This window comes from Fundulus heteroclitus, chromosome 4, assembly GCF_011125445.2.
Source record: "Fundulus heteroclitus isolate FHET01 chromosome 4, MU-UCD_Fhet_4.1, whole genome shotgun sequence".
Lineage (NCBI taxonomy): Eukaryota > Metazoa > Chordata > Actinopteri > Cyprinodontiformes > Fundulidae > Fundulus > Fundulus heteroclitus.
In genome coordinates, this window is record NC_046364.1 from 25331362 (window position 1) to 25348054 (window position 16693).

Genomic DNA, 16693 nt, shown 5'->3' on the forward strand with positions numbered 1-16693 from the left:
AATACTGAGTATGGTCCATAACAGGCTGAGTTGCAAATTTCTTGTGAAACACATGTTGTTTTCATCTCCTATTGTCTGTGTGCTGTGGGTGCACATGGTGCATATGTGTGTGGTCTGTAAAGGGAAAGCAAACAGAACAGGAATTCGTATGAGCCTAATGCTGGGCATGCACTGAACAAATTAGCAAATAAGCCACAGAAATAAATCCCACCCTTAATCAGAATCACAGCAAATAACATACAATCACTGCTGGGTAAATAACAGCAACACAAGCCATGCAGCACTATGCCCAGCATCTAAATGCAGCAGCATCATCAACTGATTAAGCAATAGCATCCAAAGCAAACAGCCTCTAGCAATCACATTACACTACCAAACTGGCACAGAAACATATAAATATAGTGCAAATAACTGATTTACTCTAAAATGATACTAATACAGAACAATTACTGTATAAGGTAAACTAAGCTGTAAAGGTTACTTTATTCATTACGCACACTAACATCCACCATGATGACTCAGCAGGCGTCACGCTGTTAGCCGTCCAGATGGAAACAAACTAAACCCGGTTTTCTCTCAGTCTTTCTAACGCCGCCCAGTGACCACAGGACGACCTGGAGGGAGGACATAAGACCTATATCACAAACTGCTGCTGATTTCTACAATGGTTCCTAAAACATTTGAAATAATCCACTACCACCTAGCTGGTAGCTGTGGGAGCCAAACAATACCAGAATAGCTTAGACTTCAGTAGCGAACAAGTGGACAAATCCAAATAGGCTAAACAATGTGTTACCCTGAATAGATGTGCTTTGGGATAGTTTCATCTTGGGTACAGCTTCTTCTTCTTGTGCTTCTGGATGTCAATTCAAACCTTAATCACTGTACAACAGACATTAGTTTGCTAATAGACACATCCTGTGTTTATCAGCTAGCTAAGATGCATAGGCAGCCTTATTTTATGTGGCGTGTTTATTTTTTCTCCTGTTGCTCATTAAACATTTAATATTTGATCCTTCCTTTATTCCTTAATTTATTCCTTCTGTACCTGGTGAAGCAGCTCCTGCTGCCTGGTAGCCTCGTCACAAAGGCTGTGTTCATTTAAACTGCTGCTTGGAGTGAAGGTTCAGCTCTTACGGTGTTAATAGAAACAACAGCGCTGACAGGCTTTTGCTTTAAGTGAACTGGGGTTAAGGGGTTTGCTCCAGTTTTTTTCAAAAATCCAACAAACCAGTGGTCACACTCCACTCCGATAAGTTTATCAGGCGCCAGCACCAGGAGAATTTCTAATTAGTGCAGATAACAATGCACTGTGCAACACATAATGCTATATCCCATTTGCACACAAATTATTGACTTTAATCCTCTTAGTACTTTTTACCCCCAGTTATGCAGTAACTGACTTAAAACATGGCTGCACTCAGCCGAACCTTTTTGGTAAATTAAAAAAAAAAGAACCCATTGTCCTGTAATCTATCAGAAACATGGGCTTTCAAGTTAAACTCTATTTAATTTTATGTCTGTGCAGATGAATTTCTATGGCAGCAGTTTCCTGTTCCACTGAGCCCTCCCCTCTAATTTCTCCCTCTGCAGGCTGCATAAGGGATCTACGCCTCAATGGTCGTTACATGCCACTGGACAGCCAACCACGGGACGGGGTTTCCCAGGTCAGCGTGCAGGGTCTCTCAGTCGGATGCTCATCTGACTCCTGCAAGAAGAACCACTGTAAACCCCCCTTTACCTGTGTGGACTTGTGGAGAGTGCATGAATGCAGGTATACACACTCATACACATATATGTAGCTGTTCTAGATCATATTCACTCTCTTAGGTTTACATACATGTTGATTGCTTTAAGTCGAAGCCAAAGAATGACCTTTTCTTTATATTCTTTAGGGTTAGAATTAATATGGGATCAATGAAAGATAATTACATTTCAATTAAAGATTATAATAATCAACTAGAGCCAAACAGTAACAAAATCAAGAATTACATGTATTAAAAATCAAACAATTTCTATTCACTAATATTTAGCTAAGCAAAGAAACACACAAATATAAGAGTTTATAAAAACGAAAGATGTTACTTCTATTCTACAAACGGCTTACTAACAGCGGGGGTTTATGACAAGGGAATCAGCTTTCAAAATATTACCCAACCTGGCTGAAAGGTTGTGAAGAGTTTGAGTCTCAGAGAAGCGTAAGGTTTCTCTGCAGCCTGATCCTAATATCTTATTTTCATCTAAGAGGAAGAAGTAAAAAAAAAAAAAAAAAAAAAAAAATGGGGATGAAACCAAGATTAGAACTAGCCTTGATCTGTCATCTTTTAGCTCCAGAGCAGTAAAAACAAAAGCAGAAAAAAGTGAGTTACTAGTCAGATACGGGCTGGTTTAATCCTGGACGTCAGTTCAAAAGTGCAAAGTTACTGCTGTTTTTTTTTTGTTTTTTTTTTGATTGAATACAATCAGCTTGTGTTTTTGCCCAGGCGGCTCTTCCACCTACATCTCTCTCGACTTGAGGGTTAGCCGGATGTTCAGACTGCTGAAGGTCTCTCTGAAGCTGACAGGCAGTGCTGGTCTTGTTGTGCTCAGCCTTTTTTTGTATTATCTGGAGCTTCCACACTTTCGGCAACTTATTGAATTGGAATGTTGATACGAAGGTAAACAGGCTTAAAGAAAAACACTCAAACTTGGGTCACGTTCAAGATGTTTAGAGAAAAATGTAGAATCTTGCACACCTCTACTCATAAAACAGACAAACCTAAAGGAGCACAACAAGGACGCAAACAACACCAGTGCACTTAAGTCTCAAAACATCAATCCTCACTGTGAATTAGTTAAGCAAAACCTTGTTGACAGAATCTAAAGCTCTGTACTTCTGCCCAAGGACCTGATCCAACCAATCAGAAGTAGATTTGGGGTAAAGTGGAGGATTCCTATTGGACAACCAATGATAGCTGATTCTGTTTTTGTTTTTTTTCTGAATCATTTTATGCAGATTTTTAGGGTGTTCCCAAAATGTAAGAAATCTTCCACTATAGCTAAAATGACTTTGTCATGACAGGCTGCTAGAGATGAATGATGCCGATCCAGCATTCCGATCCCGTCATCGCATTTTTTTTAATTAATATCATACACAGCAATACAGTAACAGCGATCTTGTCACTTCAATTCTATGTTTGCAATGCCGGTATTGTCATCACGCAGAGCACACACAGCAGCTAGCGATGAGCAAACACAGAGCATCATGTAGCAAGCAGCTGACCAAGCTAAGTCTGCTATTTTGAAGCAATTCAAACTTGGTAGTCTGACTGCAACATGCAATATCTGCAATGTAAAAATTGCGAGGGGTGGTGATGAAGTTGGTAAATTTAACACCACAAACTTAAATAAGCACCTCCTAAAGCACCATGATAAAAAGCATGCGGGCCTTTTTTTAACCATGTTTATGCCTGATGCCTTCGGTCACATGGCAAGGTATAAGGTTCATTCATTCAACAGTAGTATCGGATCGGTATCGGGTATCGGCAGACAAGCTCAGCCCAGGTATCTGTATTATATCAGATTGGAAAAAAACTGGAATATAGATCCAATAGAATTCATATTCTATTGGACAGGCATCCCATTCAAGGTGTGACACCATGAACTATGCTAGCATTTACACTTCCAATTTATCATAAATTAATTAAAAGCTTTCTAAATTTCTAATTGCACATATTAAGATTATTCGTGTTAGCAGGACTTTGACATTTATTGACGGGCATTCAGACAAAAAAGATTTTGTCTGAATGCCCGTCCTTTGACCTGGCTAAATCGTATCACCTTGCTAAGATTAAGGCATCTTAGCCAGGTCATATATTGGAATTTCTGGGCTCCCATCAGCAGGAACAAGATGGGTTTCAACCAGATCATTGGTTCTAAGAACCAATGATCTGATGTGCTTTGGGAAGAACCGACAAGAAGGAAATCCCTTCTTGTCAGCCGCAAGGAAAGAACGTGTGTATTATCGTCCCTCCTAAAAGGCAAATTCTCCATCATTTCAAAGAAAAACACACATTTAGTTTTTATCAAAAACTAGAAGGTCTGTTGCAAAATATCGACACCAGTTAATGGCCAGAAGTTTCTTTCCTGGTTAGCATAGTCTATACAGTTATATCTTATTTAATCATCCCACTCTCAAAAGGGACCTGTTTGAATAAAAGTTTAAAAGCCCAAAGTTTCTACAACATTATGAGTCTTTGAAAACTTTTGGCTGCAATGGCATTTAAACCCAGGCAACATAATCTGTGTTCATAATTTTCTGTCAGCGGCGGTTCTACATTGAATTACTCCACGGGCGAGACCCCGTCCTACTGACCACCCTTGGTTTGGACTGCAGTCCTTGGGTCTCAAAAGGTTTAATTGCAAAGAAATTGCAAAGAAAAAAAAGAGAAAAGAATAACTTGATTTAAAAAAAGCAAACACCAAAGTTAATATAAAAGAAAGAAGAAAATAGTAGTTTGTAGTTTTGGTCTTGTTAAATTTCCATTACATTCTGATTGCAGCATTAAGATGGAGCTAATTTGGCCTTGAGCACAATAAATATAAAAATCCTTCATTTAGCCAACTATTCATTTTCTTTCATCCCACTTCCTTGAACATCTCTAGAAATATCTAACCCTAATGCTACATTCAGTACACAGCATTCTGCTTTCCATTACATGGTAGTAGCACTGCTTGAATTTTTGTTTGGTTTAAATATAAAAATCTAACACCAATGAAGTCATTGCAGTTGTGTCTTCCATCCAGAAATTACTTCACTAAATAACTGAGTGTTGTGCCCAGGGATCAATGTGCACAGTGTGTTTTCTACTCCCAGGCTCTGCAAAAATATTTTTATAGATTGGCTGGGCGAGCACTCAAATCTCAATACAATTTGCAATAAAACTCGCCGCTAAAGTGTCATCATTTATCAAGCATAACTCAATTGTTTCGAAATACTTTGGGAAATGAGGGGAATTGAAGGCTTCTGTACTTTAGAAGTATAATTCAACTTCAGCTGCACGTTTGTGCCTCAGTCTCTTCGTATGTTTTATTTTTTTCAGCCCTGTTAGTTAGACAAATGTGCGTCGGTAAATACAGTAAGCCCATTAAATGCTTCTCAGCCGACTGTAACAGACTCAGAGGAGTCTCCTGCTGTTGTAAAAGATGGATAGAGAACATTTCCTCTCCGCTGTCACTTTACTGCATGCTACCACAAGCTTGGTCTGGATCTCTAAGCAGTTTTCATCTCCTATTGCCTCTAATCACCCCAGTGAGTCAGTGTGCATTAGTAGTTATTTTTCTTTTGTTCTCGGTGCTGCAACCTGTGTGAATGTTTAATTCTGTTTCTTATATTTTCCATATAGAGTTGATAATGATAGAGTTAATGATAATGAAACAAATATGCTCTATGCAGATGTATTTTCATTCAGAAGAGTTACTGTTATCAACATGAGCTGCAGGGCATAGCATGGGCGCGCGGGGGGGGGGGGGGGGGGGGGGGGCAGTGGTTAAAGTTGTGGTCACAAGTTTACTTACACTCTTTGTGGTCCTAAATATCCTATTAATGTTGGGCTGTTAATGTTTAATTAGAGCTATTACATTTCCATGGTGGAATCAGCAAGACTGTTAGGCTGATTGTTTGCTTTAAATTGCCCTTAGGTGTGAATGTGTGTGCATGGTTGTTATGTCTGTCTCTGTGTTGCTCCGTGATGAACTCACAACCTGTCCAGGGTGTACCCCGCCTCTCACACAGTGACCACTAGAGATAGGAACCAGAAGTTTCTTTCTTGGTTAGCCTAGTCTGTACAGTTATGGTCAGGACTTTGACTAGGCCACTTCAAAGTCTCCTTTTTTTCTTCAGCCATTCAATGGTGGACTTGCTGGTGTGTTTCGGATCATTGTTCTGCTAAAGAACCCAAGTTGGTTTCAGCTCGAGGTCACGGACAGATGGCCGGACCTTCTCCGTCAAGATTTTTTGGTAGACGGCAGAATTTATGGTTCCATTTATCACAGCAACTCTGTCTACGTCCTACAGCAGAAAATCAGCCCCAGACTGTTGGTATGATGTTCTTTTTCTGAAATGTGCTGTTACATTTATGCCAGATGTGACGGGACACACACCTTCCCAAAAGTTCTAATTTTTTCTCCTCGGTCCACAGAATCATCAAGATGTGATCTTGGAAAGCTGAGACAATTACTTTTTCACACAGAGCCATTAAGGTTTGGACCCTTCTTCTCCCTTAAGCATGACTAACATGCAAAAACAGAAGAATTCAGGAATTCTAATGTTTTGACTGGTGTGAAACACTTTTTCACACCAGTGTATCTATCTATTGATGGATGGATGGATGGATGGATGGATGGATGGATGGATGGATGGATGGATGGATGGATGGATGGATGGATGGATGGATGGATGGATGGATGGATGGATGGATGGATGGATGGATGGATGGATGGATGGAGAATGCACACTGATGAAGCTGAAAAGCTATGTAGATTGTCCTGCCAAGCATTTTCATGCTGTCTTGACAATTCTTCCTTTTTCATGGTGTTCTGGTATCATGACCAAAAGAGTTTACCTGTGCGTCCTAATGCTCTCCAACCACACCTGCGAGGTGCACATCTTGATCATTTGTGCCCGTTACCAGCGTTCAATGGGCGATAGGCGGGGTACACCCTGGACAGGTCACCAGTCTGTCGCAGGGCAACACAGAGACAGACAGGACAAACAACCATTCTCACACACTCACACTTAAGGAGAATTGAGAGAGGCCAATTAACCTAACAGTCATGCTTTTGGACTGTGGGAGGAAGCCGGAGTACCTGGAGAGAACCCATGCATGCACAGGGAGAACATGCAAACTCCATGCAGTTTCACGCTCATGCTGTTTGTTTAGATATTCTGCACCCTGTGGCTCCAGTGAAAATCAGGCTGTTGAGGCCCAGTTTAGAACTATATTGATGATAGCTGAGCTGTTAGATGGCACATGTTTGCTCCTAACTATAAAAAACCCTGTGCCTTGAAAAACATTGCTGCAGTATTGAAAATGGTACCGCCATTTTCGAACAAAAATTTAGTATTTTTCTTGTTATTGGTACCGAGTTTGAAATTTTCAGTATCATGACAACCCTGGCAGCCAACAACAAGCTTCTGGCTGAATCCCAACCATAAAGGATTCCTCCAGAACCGCTCATGCAGCTACTCATTTTTGTTGGTATTTGGCCAGAAGTTTCTTTCTTGGTTAGCATAGTCTATACAGTTATATCTTATTTAATCATCCCACTCTCAAAAGGGACCTGTCTGAATAAAACTTGAAAAGCCCAAAGTTTCTACAACATTGTGAGTCTTTGAAAACTTTTGGCTGCAACTACATTTTAACCCAGGCAACATAATCTGTGTTCAGTGGCGGTTCTACATTGAATTACTCTCTGGGTGAGACCCCCTCCTACTGACCATCCTTGGTTTGGCCTGCAGTCCTTGGATCTCAAAAGGTTTAATAGCAAACACCTAATATCAGCCCAGCCCTGCACCTGTTCCTGGCTCTGTTTTTTAGGTGGTTCATGTTCCTTCTCCTCCTTCCTCACCTTCTTCTCCTCTTTCTCCTATGGCTCCTCCTCACTCTTAGGACTGGCATTATTCTGTCCCTCTGCATCAATTCCGTACGGCAAGTCTGGGATGAGATGATAGGACCATGCCGGGAGTGTTTGCTAACCTGCTGTAGTCATGCTGCTCGGTCTGGTGTCGTCTCTGGCCTGGCTGACTGGAATCACGCTGACCTCGGCCCGTCCAATAAAGAACTGAGGTTCCACAGTAAAAAAAACAGCGTTAAAAACTAAACTTTTGTTATTTGCGGCCTTAAACAACGTAACAACCGTACTGTGCACAGTACGGCTTCACGCCTGCGCATCAGCGTGGCTGCTTTTCATCAGTGAGTAGAGTTTGACCAATGGCAGTTTCCTCCAGAATGTCCCTATGGCCACCCCGCCACTAGCTCTGACTGACTTTAGCCACTAATTCTGTTAGTCATTTGCACTGTAGAGTGGATCCCCACAGCGCCCTCCAATGAGACCCAGAGGTGATCTGCTCCTCCTCATGGCCTTTCCTCGTCTTACTTAGCCTCCAGCCTGTCAGCCTCTGTGCAGTGTGCAGACCTGCAGCATCTTCTCACAGCAAGCACGGCGCCTACAGCCGCAAGGGCCGCCAAGCCGCCAAGTCCTATAGGTAATGGAAACCTGCCTTTGCGGCGCAGATGATTTTTATTTTTTTTACTGCTCGTGCCGCTCCCTATGTGTCATGGAAACAAAATGGCGCCGCGGTCAGCTTCCCGTTTCACCCAAGCCAAAAACCACTGCTGCTTGCTCTGGAGCCATTTAAGCTTATAGACCAAGAACAGAGTTTCTGTAAGAAATAAACACAAGTATAGAATGCTGGTGTTACCAGCTTTAAACCTCTTGGTGTAAAATGTTATGCATCTTTAGATTAAAAATTTGGTTTATAATATAATGTAATAAATAGCCAATACATAAATCTTAAATGTCATTAATTATTCTGGGTATATGTTAAAAAATGTTATTCAAACTTTAATAGGCTCATAAACCAGTATACACATGTTTTTAAAGAAAATTCTAAATCATAGTTGACTGTACTAGATTATCAGTTGTGTAACTGTATTCTGGTTATGGTGTTTCATGAAAATCATTTATAAGACACTAAATTATTGCCAGTATTATATGAACAACAGAGAGGTGTAAAACCAACACATCCACGTTTCATTCTCATAGACACTACCAAGAGTCAGAAAGCGTGTTGCCTGGTGAGACTGATGGTCTCTGTGGAGGATTGATGCCCCAAATGGGTTTCCAGCTTTTACTTGATTCAATTCCGTTTTATTTATATAGCGCTAATTCACAACACACATCATCTCAAGGCTCTTTACAAATGACTTGGTCAACATTTCATATGCACCTTTGTGTTTCCACTCCTTCGAATCAGTGTGGACGCTTTGGCGTACAAATCCACAGCAAGCTGCCAGCCTTCTCCTGTTGCACAGCCCAAATCACACAATGCTCTTAGCCACATGCGCTAATCTCAGCAATTTCTCTGCTACTGGAAACATCCGCCTCTAACCAGTCTGCCCAGCCTCCTAGCTTTTAATCTTGTCACCCTCTTTTCTTTTCTTTCCATTCCCCTGATCCAATCACCCACATCATCCATCTACCTTTTTCCCCCAACAATGCTCTGTCTCACATTCAGTCCCTCCATTCATCTGTTTCTAAGCATGTATGACTCATTTTCTTGAGTTTTCTAACCATCTACGTCTTGCGAACGCGCCGTCTCTGCTCTCATCCTCTGTATCTGTTCCTTTTCATGTCATCCGAACAAAACCTTTAAAAGATAATGAGCGTACAGTAAATGTTGAAACTCTGCCGCTGAGTCCAGAAAAGGCGCCCGGGGGGGGGTTCAGTCAGTGTAGAGTAAAACGGTGAACATGCTTAAATATGCATCCGCGCGGTTTAGACACCGATAGTTTTCAAGTTCTCGCAACTATCGCAACAGGAACAGTTCACTTCCACAAAAAAAAAAAACTCCTTTAGATCCAAGCAGCAATAGCTGAGAGCAGCGTGTAGCAGGAAAAGTGCTTTAACAAGGCCTGTTTCAGCAACAGATCAGAATTCCTGTTTGGAGGATCTACTACCTCTGCCATTAAAATCTGACAACGGCACAACCTGCAGGGCTGGCAGGGTAATACCTTCTTCTGCTGTATTAAGCATCTACTACAAATGAGCCGAAGGTTAAAATAAAAAATAAAAAGTTATCGCAGTTGTGAAATTTAGATCTGTATTTTAGTATTTTAATGACTATTTATTGCATTTGCGAGAGCTGGGACAAGGGCTTCAGGCAGCATTTAGAATTGTCTGTCTCCAAATGTGCTCGACACAAAGCCGTGCTCACTCCAAGCCGATCACATGCAAATGTATTTTAGACGAGTGAATTCCTTTCTTTCTGCGAAAATCCTTCCAGCATCAACATTTCCCAGAGACTCTGTTTGCACAGTTGTTATGCAGATGAGAAGAAGTAGCCGGGTTTTAAAAATAATTCTGATGATTTGCATCCTGATTGAGTCTTAGCAGTGAAACTGTGTCATTCCGTGATCAGTCACCCCCCCCTCCCCCCATTGCAATGCCATAACCACCGAGCCATCAGCCCCTGCTTCCTGCTTCACGCCACCACGCACATGGCCAGTGGCCATGAATGATCTAGCGAAATGTGTTTCCGGTTGCGTTATTATGACCATTGATCTGAAACTACTCATCTAAATGGAGCTCGGGGGCCAAATTGTGCCCGTTCTAACAAATCAAACACAAACAAGTAAAAGTAGCCCAAAGGCTGTGTTGATTTCAAATGAATTCTGACAGTGATCCTCGCTCATTAGGATGAACACATTTCCTTTTTAAGTCAGGGCTACAGAAAGAGTAAAACAAGGTATACAATCATGCCATGGTTTTAAAAAGTCAAGCGCCACATCTTTTCTGTATAGCATTGCGCAATTAACATTTATTTTCATGACGTTTGAGACAGAAATGGGCTCTCTTTGATCTCCGTCACCCAACTGTTGCTGCTAGCTGTCAGTGAGCTGCATTTAATCACAGAAGAAAGTAAATTTCCCCCAAACCCCCCTTCCATGAAAAAAAAAAACCCAACAAGGTCATTTCATGTTAGAAATTTTTCAAACTAAAATCATGAGCAATTTCTTTAAGAGGAGCTGCGTCCATTGCTGTTTCAATGCACATGTGTACATTAAAACAAAAAGCCCACCGCAGGATTACTACTAACGCAGATAACCTGGCCAATTAACTAGTTTCTAATTACTTTACAGAGAGCTAGAAAAGAAATAACTTTCTTGTGCAAAGAAATATTTAATTTCAAAATATTGATGTAGCTGGTGGCTTACATTTCTGGCTTATATTTGCAATAACATTAGAGTATCAACTTTTATCATCAAAATGTTTGTAACAGATTATTTACCTCCATACTTTTCATTGTTTCATTGTTTACCCAACCTTTTGGGTACAAAATGGAGCTGTCTGGCTCTTTTGTATAGGCCATGCATCTATTCGTACCCACCAGCAGGATATTTCCTACATGCTTTGGCAGTAATATTATAGAGTTAGAAGCCAGGAAGGCAGCATGAGATACACCTGGATAGTAAAGCTGCTGTCACATCCTAGCCTGCCATGTGTGCTGGCAATAAAACACACTTTATACAGGTTTAAACATGAGGAAATGAAAGACATTTTCTAAAATAGAAAGCGCGTCACTTTTAATGCGCTCTTTTTTTGCGTGCGGCATATGTTTCGGGATCAAGGGGATGGAAATCAGTTATTGCTGCATGACGGCAGGATGTTTCCTTTGCCCTGACGTCTGCTCTCTGTCCAATTTGCTTATTTTTTCTGTGAGCCTACAGTCAGATAATTATTGCCCAAATTCATCAGAAAGCAGGTCTTTTACTGAAAAAAAAAAAAATCAGCGTCAGAATCTCATACTGCCCATGGCCGTCACGGCTTTTTGTAATTTTAAATTGAGACGGTTACATTTTAGCCAGCATAGTACCACGTTCGTTAAGACCGATTAGGGGGAGATGCTCATCAAAACTGAGACTCTAGTCACCGCTAATGGCAAGCAGTGTTAACAGCAAGTGCCCCATAGAGGTACTGATGTCTGCTTGACTGACAGGAGTCTGCAGCGAGGCATAATGAACGCTGAGTGCTGAGCTTTGGCGAAGGCACACAAATCCCCAACCAGAGCAAATTATGCTCTGAAATATCTCTGAAACAGCTGGGACTGTAAGTCGTCACAGCGTTATGAGAATACCGGCCACTTTCTCTGAACAGCGGAAATTAAATCTGAATCAGACAATCCGTTCCTCTTTGTTTTTGCTCTTAAGCAGAAGTGACACATCGCTGGCTGTTTAAACAGTCCTATATTGGATTGTTGTTGTTGGGTTTTTTTAAGATAAAATGTCTTTAAAACTGTCAAACCTGCTCTGCAGAACATGAGCTTGGAAACTCTATGTTTCTTTTTGACTGCTGTCAGAAGCACCCTAAAAATGTAGCAGATTCTGTGTTAAAACTAGAGGGAAACCCTGCTGAGAAAAGAGTGTTTCTACGGTTACTCAATAGAGAGAAGAAAGATTTGATTTCATGTCGGGGTTTGTGTTTGACCGTTTCATTGCTGCTGCATCACCTTCTGTATGTTGCTGTACAGGCACAGCTCAATAAGCTGGAATATCATCAAAATGATGTCAGTCATAAACAAGTGAACCTATATTGTAGAGGCTTGATTCATAAACACAAAAAAAACACAAATTTGTTTTTTAAAAGTTAGATTGTCACTTAAGACCAATGAAAAGTATTTTTAAATTAGAAATGTGGGCCTACTGAAAGGTGGTTAATGCACTGAAGAGGTGACCGACCTGGGTGGGTCTGAGGTCTTAGGGAAGCCCATGTTGCATTGATAGCAACCTTCAGTTTATATACATTATCAGCTCCGGCGACTTGTGCTTTGAAAAAACTAAAACAGCACTAAGTCAAATCTTGTGTAACATAAACGATGAAAACTTGAATTTGCAGGAATTAGTGCGAGAACAGAGCGTGTTTTGCTCCTTATAAGAGCCCCAAAGTCTGGAGGCGAGGGAATAACACTTAGCCATCACAGTCAAGGGCAGAACTCCATTTCATTGTGGGCGTGGGGACCTTGAAAAAAAAAAAAAAAAAAAACGCACATCACCAGAGGGTATTTATTATCCATCTGAATCAAAATTGGCAAATATCCAATTGATTAATTTATCCATAGTCAAAAATGTTCTACATTTTGTTCTGCCTTTGCTGTAGTTTGCTCTCTTTTTCTTTATCTGCTATCCCTTACCCTGCTCTCTTCTTTTTCTCCTCAGTCTCAGTGGAAACCAAGTATAAACCTTTCACTTGGAGGGTTAAATATTAAAAAGTCGTGGTTACCATCAACAAATGAAAACCCACATCTTTTCAAATTAATGTATCGAGATTTCAGCTAGTTCACATTTATAAGATATTACACGGCAGTCTGTCACAAGATTCCATTCCACCTTCGTAATAAGGTGAACAAAATCTGGTTTGATTCCAAATGGCATTTTATGGAAAAGCGCTTTGTTATTGACATGCTATTTTTATTTTTACAATGTTTAAGTAACCAATAGAGTAACCAATTAACCCGCATCCCTGCACGGAAAAGCAAGAAGAGAAAATGGATGGATGGATGGATGGATGGATGGATGGATGGATGGATGGATGGATGGATGGATGGATGGATGGATGGATGGATGGATGGATGGATGGATGGATGGATGGATGGATGGATGGATGGATGGATGGATGGATAATGTTTTAAAATATAGGTTCCTCTAATGATTTTATTGGTGGTCCAAATCAAACTTTTTCCAACTCCCCCATATTTCCACCAATTATCACAGTACGTCACATACAGAACTAAGAGAGGCTTCTCTCCACAGATTGCTGCGTTTGCTCACAGCCGACTCTTAGTTTTTGGGCGACCTCGGTGTTGCTTTTGAAGGTGGTCGTGCATCTAGTCGCCATCCCTTTGGTTCTCAGGAGAATAAAATAAATCCATATAATCTGCCTCATACCTGCGATTCCCCATGCTCAGTTGGCATATGTAAGCAAACATTGACTGTCTTTTTTATGCTGTGAAACAGTGAGTGTCAACGTACATTACGGGTGTTAGCTCGCATTACAGCGCGAGACACCATAGATATTAAATACAAAAGGCAGAGACTCACTGAAAACAGGTCAGTTGAGAATAACTGGTTTGATGCGCCTCAGTGTTTTTCTTCCCTAATCAACAATATGTTGTAACAAAAACAAAAACAGGAGGTAGATGGTAATTTATAAATGGATGTATTATTCTAGTGAAACAATATTTAACCACTTCCTGAATGAATCACCTAGGGACTGTGGGAGGGGATGGTCTTTGTGCTGGGAAAGCTCTTCAAATTTGCAATTGTCTCCATGATTGTATAGAGCATAACATGACCATACCATGACATTTAGTCTCTAATATTCAAATTTTCTGAGAAACTACATTTTGCATTTTTATAAACGATAATTTATCATCAGAATTAACAGATGTAATCGGCCAAAATATATTCCCTCTGCGCAAAGCAATCTGAGTTTCAGGTTTTTGATTAACTTACTTGATGGCATTATAGTTTACTGAACATTACTGGTAAGAAAAATGACAAAATGTCTGCAAAAAAACAAAATCAGCCGTTAATTTTATCTTTATACAGGCAGAAGCTGATGTTTGGGGTTTAAACAGGTCACATGGATCGTTGGGAATGAAACAAATCCAAACTGTCCATCTTTCTTTGCCCCTTTCTGGTGGCACAGCAAGAGCTGAACTGTAGCAAGCCTATTCTTCACTAAATCAAGAATCTGAAATTTCATTCTGCATAAATAATAGTATTGGAAACACTTCTCGAGAATACAACAAGTGTAAATAGCTAAACAGATTTTGTTGATGTGAACATGATTGCAGAATAATAACCCATCTTGGCAGAAGACACACTACATTGACTCTCCATTTCTTTGTCTTTTGGCAGAAGACAAACAATGACGAGATAAATGGAAGCCCTGCTCATAATGTATTGTTGCTCTTTCATTGCAAAGTTAAGCCATTACTTATGAGCATGAGCACCTCACCAGAGACAGGAAGCAAAACTCATTTCTGATAGCATCAGAACGGACAGCCCAGAGCAGCTCCCTAGACGCTGAATGAGATGCGGCGCTCATAAAATGTTTGTTTAAGTTGCTTCACCCAAATGAGCTTTTAATTACAGTAGCGGTTTCTGAAGTGAGGCAGAAAATGCGGCCCCATCTGCATAAAATCACCCTTGTTACTGCCAGCCCCACAGTCAGCGTTTTCATCTCCCGCAGTTCCTTCTCTATTAAAGTCTACATCCCTGTAAGATCAATGATTAAAGGAGTAATTAACTTCTTCCACTGGTGGGAAGTTGTAATAAATATTCCATAAGATTAGATGTGGGTGGTAATGAGTCAAATTTTCTCTGATAAATGCTCCAAAGTAGCTGTCCAAAGTATATTTAAAGGAATGCTTTTAATCCCTAAACTATACAAAATTTTCACTAACAAAGATTAAAAATGGAATTTACTATTGCATTTTGGGTAAAGAGTTTCTCCAGCTGTAATTTACTGTTTCTTGCATTTAGTGTGTTACTGTGTGTATTCTGAAAATCTTAAACATGCTGATGGTCTGTTGTACTCATTTCCCAGCATTCACACAACAGATCAGACATGTCATGATCAGATGTGTTTTCATGTCTGATCTGTTGTGTGAATGCTGGACTAGGCACATTTGTTTAAGTTTCCTAGTCATTTACGTAAAGTGTCTTGAAAAATGCGTTGTGCATCAGTATTTGTTCACCTTTATTCTGACACCTCTAAATAAAGAATTGGCCAGTGCTGTATAATTTAAGTTTAGCAAAAACATACCTGTTCTGAAGGCGCCATAAAGACCAGGGTACACAGCATAAATGTCAGCCATAAAACTGTGGAAAGGATTTTAGCAGGATCCATCATCCCATAGCAGAAAGAGTGTGAGAGATTTATCCACTGGTTACTGAGAAGGGAATAACACATTTTCACAATGGCATTTTATTTAAAAATAAAAGCATTTTTTATTAATTAATACTGGTTTTTACAGTTTTATTTTCTTTGTAACAGTACACAAAAATTATGGTTTGGTATGGCTTTGGTACGCTTTAATCAGGAAGGATTAAAAATGATGTTGTAGTTTTAACTTTGGACAGCAGTAAACAAAGAATCGCTGAAATATATTTCACTATATTATGTTCTGAAACTTAAAAAAGCGGAAAGTTAAAAACGTGATGTGATGAGATGTGAATCTGTGAATAAAGTAGTATAAGCAGGCATAGCCTGTGCCTAGATAGAAAGAACAACAATGTCAGCACTTTTAAATGGTCACTGTTGATGTTCAGAAAGTTTTAAACAAGACTATGGCCAAATTTGGGAATGTTTAGATGTTTAATTCAGTCTTATTTCACTTATATAACTCCAAATCACAACACATCATCTTAAGGCACTTTACAAAGTCAATTCAATCAAATCATCTAGACAGATTGGTGAAAATGTTTTCTATCTAAGGAAACCCAGCAGAGTGCATCCAGTCATAGACTTGCAGCATTCACTGCTGCAAGAGTGAATGCTGTGACAGTTGCTTCAAAAGAAGACAGTTGCTCCTTTTGAAGCTTCTTTTGAAGAAACTGTCTGACTGATTTCAGAATAAAGGCGACTAGAAGCCATTTCCAAGGTCTCTGTTTTATGACTAATCCGAATTAAACACTTGACAACAGTGGACAGCCTATCCAGCTGGTCCATTTTAAAAGATACATACAATTGGATGTCATCTGCATATATGTGATAGGCAATATCAGAAAAAGATTGAATAATGCCAACTAATGAAGGAATATAAAAAGAAAATAACGATGGGCCCAGGACTGACCCTTGTGGAACTTCACATGTTAGAGGATCAGAGCCTAAGAAGAACTTGTCTGTCTTGTTGCAGAATGTCCTATCA

General features: G+C 40.1%; 1 protein-coding gene across 1 annotated transcript in view; it reads left to right on the forward strand.

Moving 5' to 3' along the window:
• The window catches only part of si:ch211-186j3.6 (neural-cadherin), a 488898-nt gene that overhangs the window by 390012 nt on the left and 82193 nt on the right, over nt 1–16693 (forward strand). The window contains exon 34 of the mRNA XM_036135719.1: nt 1594–1774. Coding sequence (XP_035991612.1) covers nt 1594–1774 — 181 coding nt within the window. The remainder of the gene's footprint in view (nt 1–1593; nt 1775–16693) is intronic.